This window comes from Scyliorhinus torazame, chromosome 17 (assembly GCF_047496885.1).
Source record: "Scyliorhinus torazame isolate Kashiwa2021f chromosome 17, sScyTor2.1, whole genome shotgun sequence".
NCBI classification, from domain to species: Eukaryota; Metazoa; Chordata; class Chondrichthyes; order Carcharhiniformes; family Scyliorhinidae; genus Scyliorhinus; species Scyliorhinus torazame.
In genome coordinates, this window is record NC_092723.1 from 13797545 (window position 1) to 13813535 (window position 15991).

At 48.4% G+C, this 15991-nt stretch overlaps 1 protein-coding gene across 11 annotated transcripts in view; it reads right to left on the reverse strand.

Annotated features, from left to right (window-relative positions):
• plekha6 (pleckstrin homology domain containing, family A member 6) overlaps positions 1-15991 on the reverse strand; it is a 358362-nt gene that overhangs the window by 95568 nt on the left and 246803 nt on the right. For all 11 annotated transcript variants that reach the window (XM_072480061.1, XM_072480065.1, XM_072480059.1 and 8 more), the window contains 3 exons: positions 11338-11473; positions 7957-8061; positions 850-922 (listed from right to left, as the gene is read on the reverse strand). In XM_072480061.1, the coding sequence (XP_072336162.1) occupies positions 850-922; positions 7957-8061; positions 11338-11473 (314 nt within the window). The remainder of the gene's footprint in view (positions 1-849; positions 923-7956; positions 8062-11337; positions 11474-15991) is intronic.

Here is a 15991-nt window from a genome sequence, read left to right on the forward strand (position 1 = left end):
ATTTACAGTGCAGAAGGAGGCCATTCGGCCCATCGAGTCTGCACCGACCATTGGAAAGAACACCCTACTTAATCCCACACCTCCACCCTATCCCCCGTAACCCCATCTAACCATTTTTGGACACTAAGGGCAATTTATCATGGCCAATCCAGCTAACCTGCACATCTTTGGACTGTGGGAGGAAACCGGAGCACCCGGAGGAAACCCGCGCAGACAGGGGGAGAAAGTGCAAACTCCGCACAGTCACCCGAGGCCGGAATTGAACCCGGGACCCTGGAGCTGTGAGGCAGCAGTGCTAACCGCTGTGCCACCTTGCTGCCCGTGCTGCGTTATGTGTTGATTATCTGGGCACTAAGGGGTCAATGCTGAGGAATGCCATCCCAGGTATTATAAGCCAATAAAACATGCAATAAACATAGGTATAGGAGGGGGCCATTCAACCCCTTAACCCTCTTCCACCATTCAACTGGATCGATGGTTGATTTTTAGCTCAAATCTATATACCCGCCTTTATTTCATCCCTTGATATACTGACACAAGAAAAATCTAAATGATCTCCATCTCAAAATTGACTCTTTGTTCATGAATTCCAATCCAGTCCCCAGTGCAACATTGCCCAAAAGTATTAGTGACACAGGTTTATCCAGAACCGGGCGATATCTTCCTTTGCATACTTTTGTTTCCTTTTTAAACACCGCCACCCATCGCGAGAATTTTAAAAGGAATGACATTTGACCGGATCTCAGAGAGCAGCCAGTATTAATGACGCTCCTAAGCAACAATCCCCCAACGACTCAGCAGGCGATACCACAGCGCGTTGCAAGTGCAGTCTAAACGGAGAGGCGTCACCTCGGTAATAGAACAGGCAGCGATCCGCCAGCACAAACCAACGCTTGTTCCATGACTTCACTCCTGAGCTTGCCTGTCGAAGACAACAAGATTGTTACTATCCTTTTGTTGATAAAAGAGAAGGCGATTAGCAAAGAAACATTCAACACATCGCTGTCAGCCAACATTTCCCTCCCATCCTTGGGCCAAAATAATGGATATACCCATCTTGGCTTCAAAGGGAGTGCGTGGATAAGGAGTAAACCAGTTAGGACTGAGGTGAGGAAAAATCTCTTCACACAGAGAGTGGTGAATCTGTGGAACTCACTACCACAAAAAGTAGTTGAGGCAAAAATGTTGTGTAACTTCAAGAAGGAATTAGATATCGCTCTTGGGGCTAAAGGGATCAAGGAATATGGGGGGGAAGGCGGGATCAGGGTATTGAACTTGATTATCAGCCACGATCATAATGAATGGTGGAGCAGGCTCGAAGGGCCAAATGGACTCCTCCTGCTTTTATTTTCTATGTATGCTCCCGATGCGGTCTCCTCTACATTGGGGAGGCTAAACGCAGACTGGGTGGCGGCTTTGCGCAACACCATCGTTCAGCCCGAACACATGACCGAAACCTTCCTGTCGCTCACCAATTTAACTCAGCACCTTGCTCTCCTGCCCACATGTCCGTCCTTGGCCTGCTGCAATGTTCCAGTGAAGCCCTTACCAAGCCGGAGGAGCAGAATCGCATCTTCCAATTAGGCACGTTCCAGCCTCCAGAGCTCAACATTGAGTTCACAACTTTAAACTGTGACCTTTCTCCTCCACCTCAAACCCCCTTTTTCATACCTCATATATTTATTGTCTCAAAACCCCTCCATTTTCCTCCCACCCCTCCCTCCTACACCTGTCTCTTGTTCTTAAATTTGCTACATCTTGTTGCAATCTCTCCCAGCTACCGTATAATTGCCAAAGCATTCTCCATCTCTTTAGTTCTGATGAAAAGTCAAATGGACTCAAAATATTAACTCTCTCCATGGTGCATTTCCTGAGCATTTCCAGCATTTTCTCTTTTTATTACATATACATCCCGCTCTGCAGGAAAGAATATATGACCAAAAGCAAAATACTGCAGCTGTTAAGAATTCTGAAATAAACGTAGAAAACCCTGGTTCAGCTCTGATAAAGGAAACCTGACCAGAGTCGATAGCTCTCTGATACTTACAGGTAAGGAATTGAGCATATGTCATGGTACAAGCTGGAAAATACAGAATTGTCAGGAATGCAGAGTGCTTGATGAATTTAGTGGCGGGACCTCGCTAGAAAGTTGCATTGAAATATGTTTCCCACCCGGCAGCTAGGCTGATTGAAGGGCAGGTCCATTACCTGGAAGGCACCAGGCAACATCTGGGTCCACCTGCTATACATCCTGATCACAACTGGGGCACTAGAAAATCACATCTGGACCAGGTTGGGGAGGAGAGGGGAGGACCTATCACCTCAGTTTGATTAGTCGCATGCCTTCCTCCAATTAATTCTAATACTGAATTGCCCAGCCATAACAGCCTGTGGGGTTGGCTTTATTAGACGATGTTCTTTGCACTCAGTGTTTGCTCCTATCGGTTTTGTGCTTGGTTGCTATGGGTTTATATCTATTGCTGTGTAAAGGTGGTTCCCCAGTCCTTTGCGGTTGTTCTGAAAATGATTTGATCTTGACGGCTTTGTGCTCAGTTTTGATAACTTGGGTTAGAATTCGATTGAAGTCTCTCAGTGAATGTCGGCCCCATTAGCCCAACCATCTTTGTAAAAGAAACACAGACTGAAGTTGGGGGGAAGGAACCGAGGTTGGGAGGAGGAGTTTTACAAGAGGCAGTGGACGGGAGGAGCTGGAGACTTGGGGGGGGGGGGGGGGGGTGTACAACGCTTGGGTATCATGTACGGTACTCTTTCAGAGGCTGGATAGCGTTGAGTGTTGGGGGGGTGGGGGGGGTGGGGGGAGGATGGAGTGGACTCTATAGGTCAATGGTGACCATGGGCGGTCCCGGACTCCTTTTTCTTTTTCTCCTTTGTTTTTTGTTTCCACCGTGGGAGGGTTTGGTTTATTGGATACATATATTGACAGGTGGGCCGTTGCTTGGGGTGGTGGGAGGATGGGATCATTGGTATTGTTAAGGGGATTGATTTTGTATTTGTGACAATTTACTGTTTGTGGGTGGGGTGTAAATTTTTGAAGGAAAATGTGAAAATGTAGAATAAAAAAATATTTAAAATAAAAAGAAACACAGACTGCAACAGACAGAGTCAAATAATTCCCATGCTCCCACCCCGTGGGGTGAGAAGGGACTCAATTCTCCTGAGCACCAGAAGAGTTTGGGAAATAGTTTGATATTTGGTATAAAAGTGTGCTGACCATAAGAGCACATTTTAGACACAAAATTGACTTTTTAATTGACTGCCTATGTATTTAAATATAATCCCAGTCCACGTATACACATTTGCACTAGACATTTTCATCCAATATCATTACAGGTGAAGCATTAAATCCTTTTTTAAAAAAGAAAATCAAGCTTCATATTTATACTTTAGTGTTAATTAAGAATATCCATCAAACACGATTCTCCAGTTCTCCAGCTGTAAGACTATTTCCCTGAGATTTTGACACAGTATTGACTGAAATATGCAGAGTCATATGTTTAATAACAGTTCCCAGCATCTAATCCCGCTGAGAGGCCCCAACGCCACAATAATGCCTGGAGCCATTTTACTCTGCTGAATGGGCAGCAAGTGAGTAACCCTTACACTTCTGGATAACAAGCAAATCTGTGCAGTCAGCTATTCCTTATTCAGCAGGAGAAGTATCACAGTAAGAGAGTTCTTTACCAAGCTAACGACAAACTCTGTTCAGTTACAAAATAGTTAATGCATGCGGTGAAATCATAAATGCAGATGTGAAGGAGCCAGTTCATAATTTCATCACAACTAATGTACACAGCAAATATTGGCACCTGTTATGCAGTGGATAGCTCTCACACAGCAACTTCATAGTTACTTCGAGGATTAATGTTTACCCTACTGAATAAACAGGGGAACATAATGAAGCACCTACATTGGGTTTAATGGGAATATTAGAGGGGTGATATTCATGAGGCCAGTTTAGCTCAGTGGGCTAAACAGCTGGTTTGTGATGCAGGTTAGGTGGATTGGCCATGATAAATTGCCCTTGTGTCCAAAATTGCCCTTAGTGTTGGGTGGGGTTACTGGTTTATGGGGATAGGGTGGAGGTGTTGACCTTGGGTGGGGTGCTCTTTCCAAGAGCCGGAGCAGACTCGATGGGCCGAATGGTCTGTAAATTCTATGAAACGAGGCCAGCAGCGTGGGTTCAATTCCCGTATCGGGCTGAGGTTATTCATGAAGGCTCCACCTTCTCAACCGTGCCCCTCGCCTGTGTGGTGATCCTCAGGTTAAACCGCCACCAGTCAGCTCTCCCCCTCAAAGGGGAAAGCAGCCTATGGTCATCTGGGACTGTGGCGACTTTACTATTCATGTTGCTTAATGTTAAATTGCAACTGAGGCACAAGCATTGTACAGTATTTGAAACAACATTATGGAATTTATCTTCTACACTTGCTGCCTGGTGTGAGGAAATGCAAATACAACAGAGTTGATAGAAACAGTCGTTGAGGGGTTAAGAAGCCACAGGTACAACATTAAATGGAAAAGCTGGGGGAACACTTCTTCACACAAAAAGAGTTGTGAGGTTGTGGAATTTTTCTCCCAGAATCAGCAGTTAAAGAAGAAACTGTGTCAATATTCCCAGACCAGTTCGGATAAGCGGACAAAGAGAGTGCGGCCGAGGGGATGTGGAAACAGGGTGGGTGAATGTGTTTGAAATCACTTGTTTGTACAGGGAGTAAACATTGGGAGAATCGCGTTGGGCTGAAATCACTGTTCCCACGTTGTAACTTCAGTGTATGTTTATAACCTGTCATGGATGCTGGGGGAAATACTCCTCCTACAGCAGGCTATCAAACTCAAATCCATCCGGTAAGAATGGCCCAGTTGATAAAGGTAAACCGATTCAAAAAGATCTCAGGCTCAATTTTTTCCAAGTTCTCTTACGGGAATATTAGGAAAAGGAGTAGGCCATTCAGCCCCTCAAACCAATCCTTTTTAACTAGCCCATGTATGATCTGCAATGCAATTCTGGTTACAGGCAATTGGATCAACTCCTTATCAATTGTACCCCTTACCTGCCAAAGCCTATTTCAGTCTCAAAAGTTTTAATTGTCTCACCATCCACAAGGGGGTCTTGAATTCTACCACCCTTTGAAAAAGTGCATTCTGAAAGAATGCAACCCTCTATTCCCATCCAATTTACGTATCTGTCAAGACGCCCCTTAAATGTCGCTATCATACCTCCTTCCACCACCTCCTCCGGCAGCGAGTTCCAGGCACCCTCTACCCTCTGCGTAAAAAACTTCTCTTGCATATTGATTTGTTATGTTCTAGGTGTAACATAAGCAGCTTCCTTGTGGTGCACTTGACAAAGGAAGGTTCAGATGTGGAGATAACTTCAACACGTTTATTAAACTATTTACACTTCTATTACTCGGGTTCGACACTACTGCTAATCCTACTATAGCTACCCAGACTGACTAACCAGTTGCTGCAATCCACGTGGTGGGAGTGATATTGAATCAACCCTGTGTCTCTACTCACTGACTGTCTCCACTGGAAAGAGGGAAATCATGTGTGTGGTGTCCTTTACATATGGGTTGGTGTAATGCCCTCCTGTGGTCGTGTCACCTCTGTGTGTATCGTGAATGTCCATTGGTCGTGTCCTGTCTAACTGATCTATTGGTTGAGTGTGTGTGTGTGATGTCTTTGTAGTATCTAGTGTCTAGCTAGCCTACATGCATTTACATTGATGCACATCACCACACATATCTCCTCTAAACTTTGTCCCTCGTACCTTAAACCCATGCCCCCAAATAATTTTCTCTTCCACCCTGGGAAAAAGCTTCTGACTATCCACTCTGTCCATGCCCCTCATAATTTTGTAGACTTCCATCAGGTTCCCCCCTCAACCTCCATCATTCCAGTGAGAACAAACCGAGTTTATCCATCCTCTCCTCATAGCTAATGCCCTCCATATTAGGCAACATCCTGGTAAACCTCTTCAGTGCCCTCTCCAAAGTCGCCACATCCTTATGTTAGTGTGGCAACCAGAATTAAACACTATATTCCAAGTGCGGCCGAAGTAAGGTTCTGTGTAGCTTCAACATGACTTACCAATTTTTATACTCAATGTCATGGCCAATGAAGGCAAGCATGCCATATGCCTTCTTGACTACCTTCTCCACCTGTGTTGTCACTTTCAGTGACCTGTGGATCTGTACACCCAGATACACCCTGTACACAGTTTCATGAATCTGCCTGGAGACAGCAGTAGACAGTATTTAAAGGGCCTCAATTAGTCTGCGTTTCTCCTGGTAACAAGTTTAGAACAGTTGTTTAGATAATAATGAAGCGTGAATAGCTTATGGAGGAGGCACAGTCGATTGGGAAGGTTCCGGAGATATGCACAGTCAAGGAAGTTGATAAGGGCAGACACAGGAGGCATATGGGGTGCACAGTGGTTAGAACTGCCGCCTCACAGTGCCAGTGACCTAGGTTCAATTCCGACCTTGGGTGATTGTCTTTGTGGAGTCTGCACATTCTCCCCGTGTCTGCGTGGGTTTCCTCCGGGTGCTCTGGTTTCCTCCCACAGTCCAAAGGTGTGCAGGTTAGGTGGATTGGTGCTGCTAAATTGCCCCTTAGTCACATTCTCCCCGTGTTTGCGTGGCTCTCACACCCACAACCCAAAAAGGTGTGCAGGGTTGGTGAAGTGGCCATGCTAAGTTACCCCTTAATTGGAAATAAAAGAATTGGGTACACTAAATTTATTTTTAAAAAGATTGCCCCTTAGTGTCCAAAGGTTTGGTGGGGCTACTGGGATAGGGTGAGGGAGTGGGCCCATCTGGTGTTCTCTTTCGGAGGGCCAGTGCAGACTCAATTGGCCGAATGGCCTCCTTCTGCACTGTAGGGATTCTCTGATTCTATGAGCAACAGTATAATTGCCTAAATCCTGAGAAGCCAAGAGAGGCAGTTAACATTGAGCAGTCTCAGAAGGCGTATCTACTACCAAGCCTAAAGGCTAAAGTTTTCAGCAAACAAGCTTCTAAGTCTTAGAGCTATGGCACTGCAGAAAACCTTCGTAATAGCAGTTTTAAAATTTCTTTGCGGGACCAGGAGAAAGATGGCTCCCAGATTTGAGCATCGTAGAATTTACAGTGAAGGAGGCCAGTCGGCCCATCGATTCTGCACCTGCCCTTGGAAAGAGCACCCTACCTACGCCTACACCGCCACCCTATCCCCATAACCCAGCAACCCCACCAACCTTTTTGGACACTAAGGGCAATTTAGCATGGCCAATCCACCTAACCTGCACATCTTTGGACCGTGGGAGGAAACCGGAGCACCCGGAGGAAACCCACGCAGACACGGGGAGAACGTGCAAACTGTGCACAGACAGTGACCCAAGATGGGAATCGAACCTGGTACCCTAGAGTTGTGAAGCAACTGTGCTAACCGCTGTGCTTCCGTGCCCCCTGTTTTGTGAGTAACTATAGCTGGTTATTCAATTTGGATGTTGTTTGGGGAACAGGGGAAGTTTTACAGGGTTCAGGTATCGCAGATATATTTCGTAACAAGTTCCGTATTAACTGTGTGTGTTTCGCATTTCATACATCTTAATTGCGTGAGAGTAGAGTAGTCCTGTTCGTGTGTATTTGTCTTTTCTTTATTTTAATAAATAGTCTTTGATAATTGTTGCACGCTAACTGGGCTGTTTATTCTCACTGGGGACACACTTGTCTCCCCACACCAAAACAAAACAAAACTACTGGCACACAAACCGGGCTTCCAAGTTGGGATATCCTCACAGAAAGCAGTGGCATGCTTTGTGACAATGGTAAGACACTTATTTTAAGTAGGGCATCACTGCTGGTAAAGTAATGCTTACTGCAAGCTTGCACCTCAACACGCCACTTCACAGGCGTTTTTCCCTCCAGTCAGACAGGAGTTATACTGTACCTGCTTAAACAGCCAGCCACTCTTCAGAACATTGGCTTTTGGATTCCTCTTCATTGAGTTTGATCTTTTGCCAAAGGCAGCGTTCTTCTTTGATGACCTGGAAGTCTGTTAAGAGACGGTGTTGAAATATTTGGGTCAAAACGTTATCAATTTAATCCTTTTTGAAGTGGCACAGCTAATAAGGACCTAAACCATTGCCATAACTAAGAAAGATAATCATAATCATAACCAATAAAGGGGAAAGGGAACCTATCAAACAAAAATAAAAACATGACACCTTCAACCCTTGAAGTGTCCACCATTCACAGAAGGCCTCATGACAGTGAATGGTCTATCTTCAGTACCACCCCGCGCAGTCAAGACCGGGGAAGAGAGACTGGCAAGCAGAGTGGCAAATCCACCTCTGTTCCCACTGCCTCCAGGCCATGTCCCGTCTGCACGTATGGAGAGGGTCTCTGGCTAGACCTTGGAGCAGACCTACAAGGAGGTCAACGGACTTTCCCATCCTGCGCATCCCCTCCTCAAACCGGGTAAGAGGAGATTTGATAGAGCTGCTCAAAATCATGAGGGGGATGGACAAGAGTGGACAGGAAGAAACTGTTCCCCCCCCCTGTAAAAGGATCAGAACGAGAGGGCACAGATTTAAAGTGATTTGCAAAAGAAGCAAATGTGATGTAAAAACTTTATCACACAGCGAGTTGTTCAGGTCTGGAAATGCACTGCCTGGAAGTGTGGCGGAGGCAGGTTCAATCGAGGCATTCAAGGGCATTAGATGATTATTTGAATAGTAACAATGTGCGTAGATACGGGAAAAGACCAGGAGAATGGCACTACGTCACAATGCTCATTTGGAGAGGCGGTGCAGAGACGGTGGGTCAAATGGGCTTTCTTCGGGTAATGTCAGGAGACTAAGGGGGGGGGATTCTCCAAAATGGTGCCCAAGTGTTCACGCTGTCATGAACGCCGTCGTGTTTCACGACGGCGCGAAAAGGGCACAACCGATCCTGGCCCCTACAGGGGGCCAGCACGGCACTGGAGCGGTTCATGCCGCTCCAGCCTCCTTTCCCGGCGCCAAATGGGCGCCGTGCCAACCTGCGCATGCGCGGGGGACTTCTTCAGCGCGCCGGCCCCAACTCAACATGGCGTCGGTGTTCAGGGGCCAACCGCGCAAGAAAGTAGGCCCGGGGGAGAGAGGCCGGCCCGCCGATCGGTGGGCCCCGATCACAGGCGAGACCCCATCGGAGCCCCCCCCCCCGGTGAGGGATCGCTTTTCCCCGCCCCACAGGCTGCCCCCCGACCCTTCGCGCAGAGCTCCCGCCAGCAGCGACCAGGGGTGAACGGCGCCGGCGGGACTCTGCCGTATCCGCGCGGCCGCTCAGCCCATCCGGGCCGGAGAATCGGCGGCCCCGGCGATTCCAGCGGCCGGCGCCACGTCAAACGCGTCGGCGCAAACGGCGCCGATTCTCCGTACCTCGGGGAATTCGCGCGCCAGCGTCGGGGCGCGGTTGCGCCGATTCTCCGGCCCAGCGCGGAGCTTAGAGACTCGCCCCCTAGTAATCCAGAGGCCCAGGCTAATGCTCTGGGGACATGGGTTCAAATCCCACCACGCCAGCTGATAGAATTTAAATGTAGTTAATAAAATCACGAATATAAGGCTAATATCAGTAATGGTGACGGTGGCAACTATCGTCGATTGTTGTAAAAAAAAACACCCGATTCATGATTTTCCTTCAGGGAAGGAAATCTGCCGTCCTTATTCGGTCTGGCCTACATGTGACTCCAGACCCACAGCAATGTGTTTCACTCCTAACTGCCCTCTGAAATGGCCCAGCAAGTCACTTAGTTCAAGAGCAATTAGGGATAGGCGACAAATGCTGGGCTTTCCAGCGAAGCCAACATCCCATGAAAGAATAAAGAAAAAAAAGAGGTTTCTTGGCTCACAGTGTTGGCAGCTGCTCTGGGATTGCACTGTCCTGTGCTGACAGTGCTAGAGTTTGAAAAGTCAGGTGCAGGAGCAAAAAGGCACAAATGCCACTGTTGGTGCATCCCTGGTGTCCACCTGCCCCAAGTGACCAGTAACCTTGATGTTCGTCAATTGCTTTGCGAACATTTCCATGATGCATTCCCCACCGGGTTCTGCACCTCTTCCAGAGTAACAGTTGTGCGATGTTTTACGCCGTATCTTTGGGTCTATTGCAGACTAATTGATTGAGACTGTTTGATAGGGTCCCTGATCAATGTATCAGTACAGCATAGCACGATGGGAAAACATACACCCTTATTACAGTCACTGCAAGTCCAATACTGCAATAGATTGCAGAGCAGAGCAGACAGTTTTGAAGCAGACCAGAAGGATGTGGAGGCTTTAGAGAGGGTGCATAAGAGATTTACCAGAATGTTGCCTGGTATGGAGGGCATTAGCTGTGAGGAGCGGTTGAATAAACTCGGTTTGTTCTCACTGGAACGACGGAGGTTGAGGGGCGACCTGATAGAGGTCTACAAAATTATGAGGGGCATAGACAGAGTGGATAGTCAGAGGCTTTTCCCCAGGGTAGAGGGGTCAATTACTAGGGGGCATAGGTTTAAGGTGAGAGGGGCAAGGTTTAGAGTAGATGTACGAGGCAAGTTTTTTTACACAGAGGGTAGTGGGTGCTGGAACTCGCTACCGGAGGAGGTGGTGGAAGCAGGGACGATAGTGACATTTAAGGGGCATCTTAACAAATACATGAATAGGATGGGAATAGAGGGATACGGACCCAGGAAATGTAGAAGATTGTAGATTTGTCGGGCAGCATGGTCGGCACGAGCTTGGAGGGCCGAAGGGCCTGTTCCTGTGCTGTACTTTTCTTTGTTCTTTGTTTGTTATTTGTAGTTGGGGCCTTAAATAGCTCAATATTCTTTGTGCCAGGAGAAAAGCTCTGATCCGTAACCAGCAGTGGAATTATTCCTTACTCCGACACATGCAGTTCCAAACAGCAAGCTAAATTAGGTCAACTGTGAGACTGGATGCCTCTGGCCATTTCCTGAAGCTGCATAAGATCCATAGCCTACTTACCAACATTCATTAAATGTGGCAGTTACAATAAGTGGCATTTCCGCTCAGTATTGTACATTTATAAACTGTTTCGAGAGGCTGTGGTTCAGATCAATATGGATTGAGCTTTAAGACTCCTCTGAAGTGGGGATAGGGGGAGGGGCGAGGGGGGGGGGGGGAAAGAGGTGGGTGGGCAGGACTGGTATTCCTCAAACCAGTTTTAGGTACAGTGAATATGATGTCCACTGCAGTGATATCAATGACCCTCCCACCACCTGCGTTACAATTGAGTCCCTCCCGACTCACGGCGAACCTGTGCCTGTACTGAGGGCCAGTGGCACCCTTACCCTGGCTATCTGTTCCTGAGAGGCTTCTGAAGCCAAGGTGTGATTGGACATCTCACTCGCAATGCTGGTTGGGCGCTGCCCGCCACCTCCTTCACCTCGCATTCCTCCTGCCCGGTGTGACATGTTAGGTTTTGGCCTAAAACAATCAAGACAGCAATGTTAGAACATGGCAGAAATACAAATAGAATTTCCAAATATTGATTTACTGTATCACTCATGCTAATGTATGTGCTGAATTTCTGTGCGTTGTGTTTGTGGTGTACCTATATGCACTATTACACATGCATACTGTGTGTATGTGTTGTACATGTACATCCATTACATGCATACATGTCATTTAGCACGGTAGCATTGTGGATAGCACAATTGCTTCACGGCTCCAGGGTCCCAGGTTCGATTCCGGCTTGGGTCACTGACTGTGCGGAGTCTGCACGTCCTCCCCGTGTCTGCGTGGGTTTCCTCCGGGTGCTCCGGTTTCCTCCCACAATCCAAAGATGTGCGGGTTAGGTGAATTGGCCAATGATAAATTGCCCTTAATGTCCAAATTGCCCTTGGTGTTGGGTGAAGGTGTTGAGTTTGGGTAGGGTGCTCTTTCCAAGAGCCGGTGCAGACTCAAAGGGCCGAATGGCCTCCTTCTGCACTGTAAATTCAATGATAATCTATGATTAATCTAGGACAAAGGTTCGGCACAACATCGTGGGCCGAAGGGCCTGTTCTGTGCTGTATTTTCTATGTTCTATGTTCTATGTACATGTGCATTATTTCAATATGTTACGTGTGTGTTATGTATTGTATCTGTATACGCAGTCTCCAAAACTGAACCAAATAGGTTATGATTTCTGGCTCAAGGTTTTTGACATAAGACAAGCCAAAAAGACTGGTCTTGAAATAAGGTCTGAAACATCTGCGAATCTAGAAACCCTACAATGCAGGAGGCCATTTGGCCCATCGAGTCTGCACCGACCCTCTGAAAGAGCATACGACCCAGGCCCAAACCCCCACCATATCCCCATAATCCCACCGAGGGCAAATCCAACTAACCTGCACATCTTTTGACTGTGGGAGAAAACTGGAGCACCCGGGGGAAACCCACGCGGACACACCAATCACTGGCAAGGCAGTCGCAAGTGAGCAACATCCCGCTATGGGTTCGCCAAATGTCATCCTCCCCTTCAAGGCCCCCCCCCCCCCACCCCTTCAAGGTCCCCCCCCCCAGTATCCCTTTCAGGCCAAGCCCCTTGGCAGTGCGAACATGACACTGCCCCCTGGCTCAGGCAACGCAAATCCGGTTTCGGGATTCTCCCGCAATTCTCCTGACATAGCAGGATTTGCAGTTTCCCCCATAATATTCGCAGGGGATCTGACAGGGTAGATGTTGGAAGGATGTTCAGAGCTAGAACTAGGGGAGACAGTGGTCCTCTGGTGAACAGAGAAGAATCCCAAGGCAGTGTTTCTGCATGGCGTGGAGATTAGCTGGTAAGTGTCACATTGCTGTTTCTGGGAGCTTGCTGTTCACAAATTGTCTGCCCCAGTTCCTACGTTACAAGTGATAGTCTATTCTGGTTTACTCAGGGAGCCCGAGTTGCTATGGAAACATGGGGCGGGATTCTCCCCTACCCGGCAGGGCGGGAGGTCCCGGCTGTGCGGAGTGTCGTGCACCACCCCGGCATCGGGCCACCCCCAAGGAATCCTCCGCACTTTCAGGGGCTAGGCCCGCCCCGGAGTGGTTTGCGCCTCGCCGACCGGCGGGAAAGGGGCTTGGCGCCACGCCAAGCGCAGCTGAAGGGCCTCCGCCGGCCGGCGCAAGTTGGCGCATGTGCGGGAGCACCAGCGTGTGCTGGCGAATCCCCGCGCATGCGCAGAGGGCTTTGTTTCCGCACCGGCAACGGCGGACCGCGACAACCGCCGGTGCGGAATAGAGTGCCCCCATGGCACAGGCCCGCCCGCGGATCGGTGGGCCCCGATCGCGGGCCAGGCCACCGCGGGGGCACCTCCCGGGGCCGGATCCCCCCACGCCCCCCCCCCCCCCCCCCGAGAACCCCGGAGGCCGCCCGCGCCGCCAGGTCCCACCGGTGGATGCCCAACCTGTTTGTTTGCATTGTGAACGCCCCCTTTGCCGGCCATTAGATCCCAAAGTGCAAACACAAAAGCCTCGTCTCAGAAGCAGAGGCACTACTCACAAGATCTCCTTTTTAAAAATTAATTTACGGTATGTGGGTGTCGCTGGTTAGGCCAGCATTTATTGCCCATTCCTAGTTGCCCTACAGAAGGTGGTGGTGAGTTCCTTCTTGAACCGCTGCAGTCCTTGGGGTGTAGGTACACCCACTGTGCTGTTAGGCAGGGAGTTGCCCCAGCGACAGTGAAGGAACGGTGATATATTTCCAAGTCAGGGTGGTGAGTAATTTGGAGGGGAACCTCCAGGTGGTGGGGTTCCCAGGTATCTGCTGTTCTTGTCCTTCTAAATGCTAGTGGTCATGGGTTTGGAAGGTGTTGTCTAAGCAACCGTAGTGAGTTACTGCAGTGCACCTAGTAAATAGTACTCACTTCTGCCACTGTTCATTGGTGGTGGAGGGTTTGAATGTTTGTGGAAGGTGGTGCCAATCAAGCGGGCTGCTTTGACTTGGGTGGTGTTGAGTTTCTTGAGTGTTGTTGGAGGCAAGGGGAGAATATTACATTGCATTCCTGACTTTGGCTTTGTAGATGGTGGACAGGCATTCGGGGGGGGGGGGCTGTAGGATTCCTAGCCTTTGACCTGCCCTGGTAGCCACAGTATTAATGTGGTTAGTCCAGTTCAGTTTCTGATCAATGGTAACACCCAGGATGTTGATTGTTGGGGATTCAGTGATGGTAATGACATTGAATGTCAAGGGGCGATGGTTAGATCCTCTCTTGTGGGAGATGCTCATAGCCTGACACTTCTGTGGCACGAATGTAACTTGCCATTTGTCTTCCCAAGCCTGGATATTGTCCAGGTCTTGCTGCATTTGGACACGGACTGCTTCATTATCTGAGGAGTCGCGAATGGTGCTGAACATTGTGCAGTCATCAGCGAACATCCCCACTTCTGACCTTATGATGGAAGGGAGATCATTGATGAAGCAGCTGAAGATGGTCGGGCCTCGGACACTATCCTGAGGAACTCCTGCAGTGATGTCCTGGAGTTGAGATGATTGACCTCCAACCACCACAACCATCTTTCTTGGTGCCGGGTATGACTCCAACCAGCGGACAGTTTCCCCCCCTGATTCCCATTGACTCCAGTTTTGCGAGGGCCTCTTGATGCCATACTTGGTCAAATGCTGCCTTGATATCAAGGGCAGTCACTCTCACCTACCCTCTGGCATTCAGCTCTTTTGTCCATGTTTGAACCAAGGCTGTAATGAGGTCAGGAGCTGAGTTACCCTGGGCGGAATCCAAACTGAACGTCCGTGAGCAGGTTATTGCTGAGTAAGTGCCGCTTGAGAGCACTGTTTATGACTCCTTCCATCATTTTACTGATGATAGAGAGTAGATTGATAGGGTGGGAATTGGCTGGGTTGGATTTGTCCTGTTTCTTGTGTACACATTATTTTCCACATTGCCGGGTAGATGCCAGTGTTGTCGCTGTACTGGAACAGCTTGGCTCGGGGTGTGGCATGTTCTGGAGCACAGGTCTTCAATATTATTGCAACATTAACTACACTCCAAAAGTACTCCAGAGCCAGTAGAGCACTTTGGCCACTCTGAAGTCAGGAAAGGGGCTATTTAATTGCAAGGCTGCCTTCTAAATAGTGGTGTATGGTCTTTTTAAAAATAAATTTAGAGTACCCAATTCTATTTTTTTTCCAATTAAGGGGTAATTTAGCATGGCCAATCCACCTACCCTGCACATCGTTTTGGATTGTGGGGGTGAGAGCCAAGCAGACACGGGGAGAATGTGCAAACTCCACACGGACAGTGACCCGGGGCGGGATCGAACTCAGGTCCTCTGCACCATGAGGCAGCAGTGCTGACCACTGCGCCACCATGCAGCCCAGTAGTGCAAGGTATTTTGCATCCACTTAACAAGGGAAATGGAAACGCCCTATGGGGAAAGATTTGCAGGATGACAGGGAAAGAGCACAGAAGTGGTGCTCGATGGGCTGAATTGCTTCCTTCAGTGCTCTAACCAGTCTTTGATTCTGAGAGGGCCGAATGCGTCTCAGTTTACGGTCTAATTTGAACAACGGCAACCCAGCACTCCCTCAGCACTGCCCCGGGGGTCCGTCAGCCGAGATTTTGTACTGAAGTGCGTGGAGTAAGACATAAACCCACAAGCTTCCAAATCAGGGGTGAGTGTGACTTATTTCTCTACACAGCTAAACTGAAAAGCAACATCTTGGTGCCAAAGGGAAAAGAATTCTAGCCAAAGAAATTTCCAAATTCCCCTGCAAGTCAATATCACAATTTGAATTATTTGTGTGTGAATTTAGCGTCTGATGTACAACTCGAGGCCTCCCTGACTCTGTGCACAAACTGGCGTCTGCAAATAGAAATATTCACATTTCATTGTTGCCTTCTGGTTGAAAACATTGCCTCATAGTCAGAAAAGATGAGCTCCTTGGCCCTGGCTCATAGCGTGTCTGTCAAATAGTTATTTATTGAGGCCAGCACTGTAACTAACCCAGCACAGTAA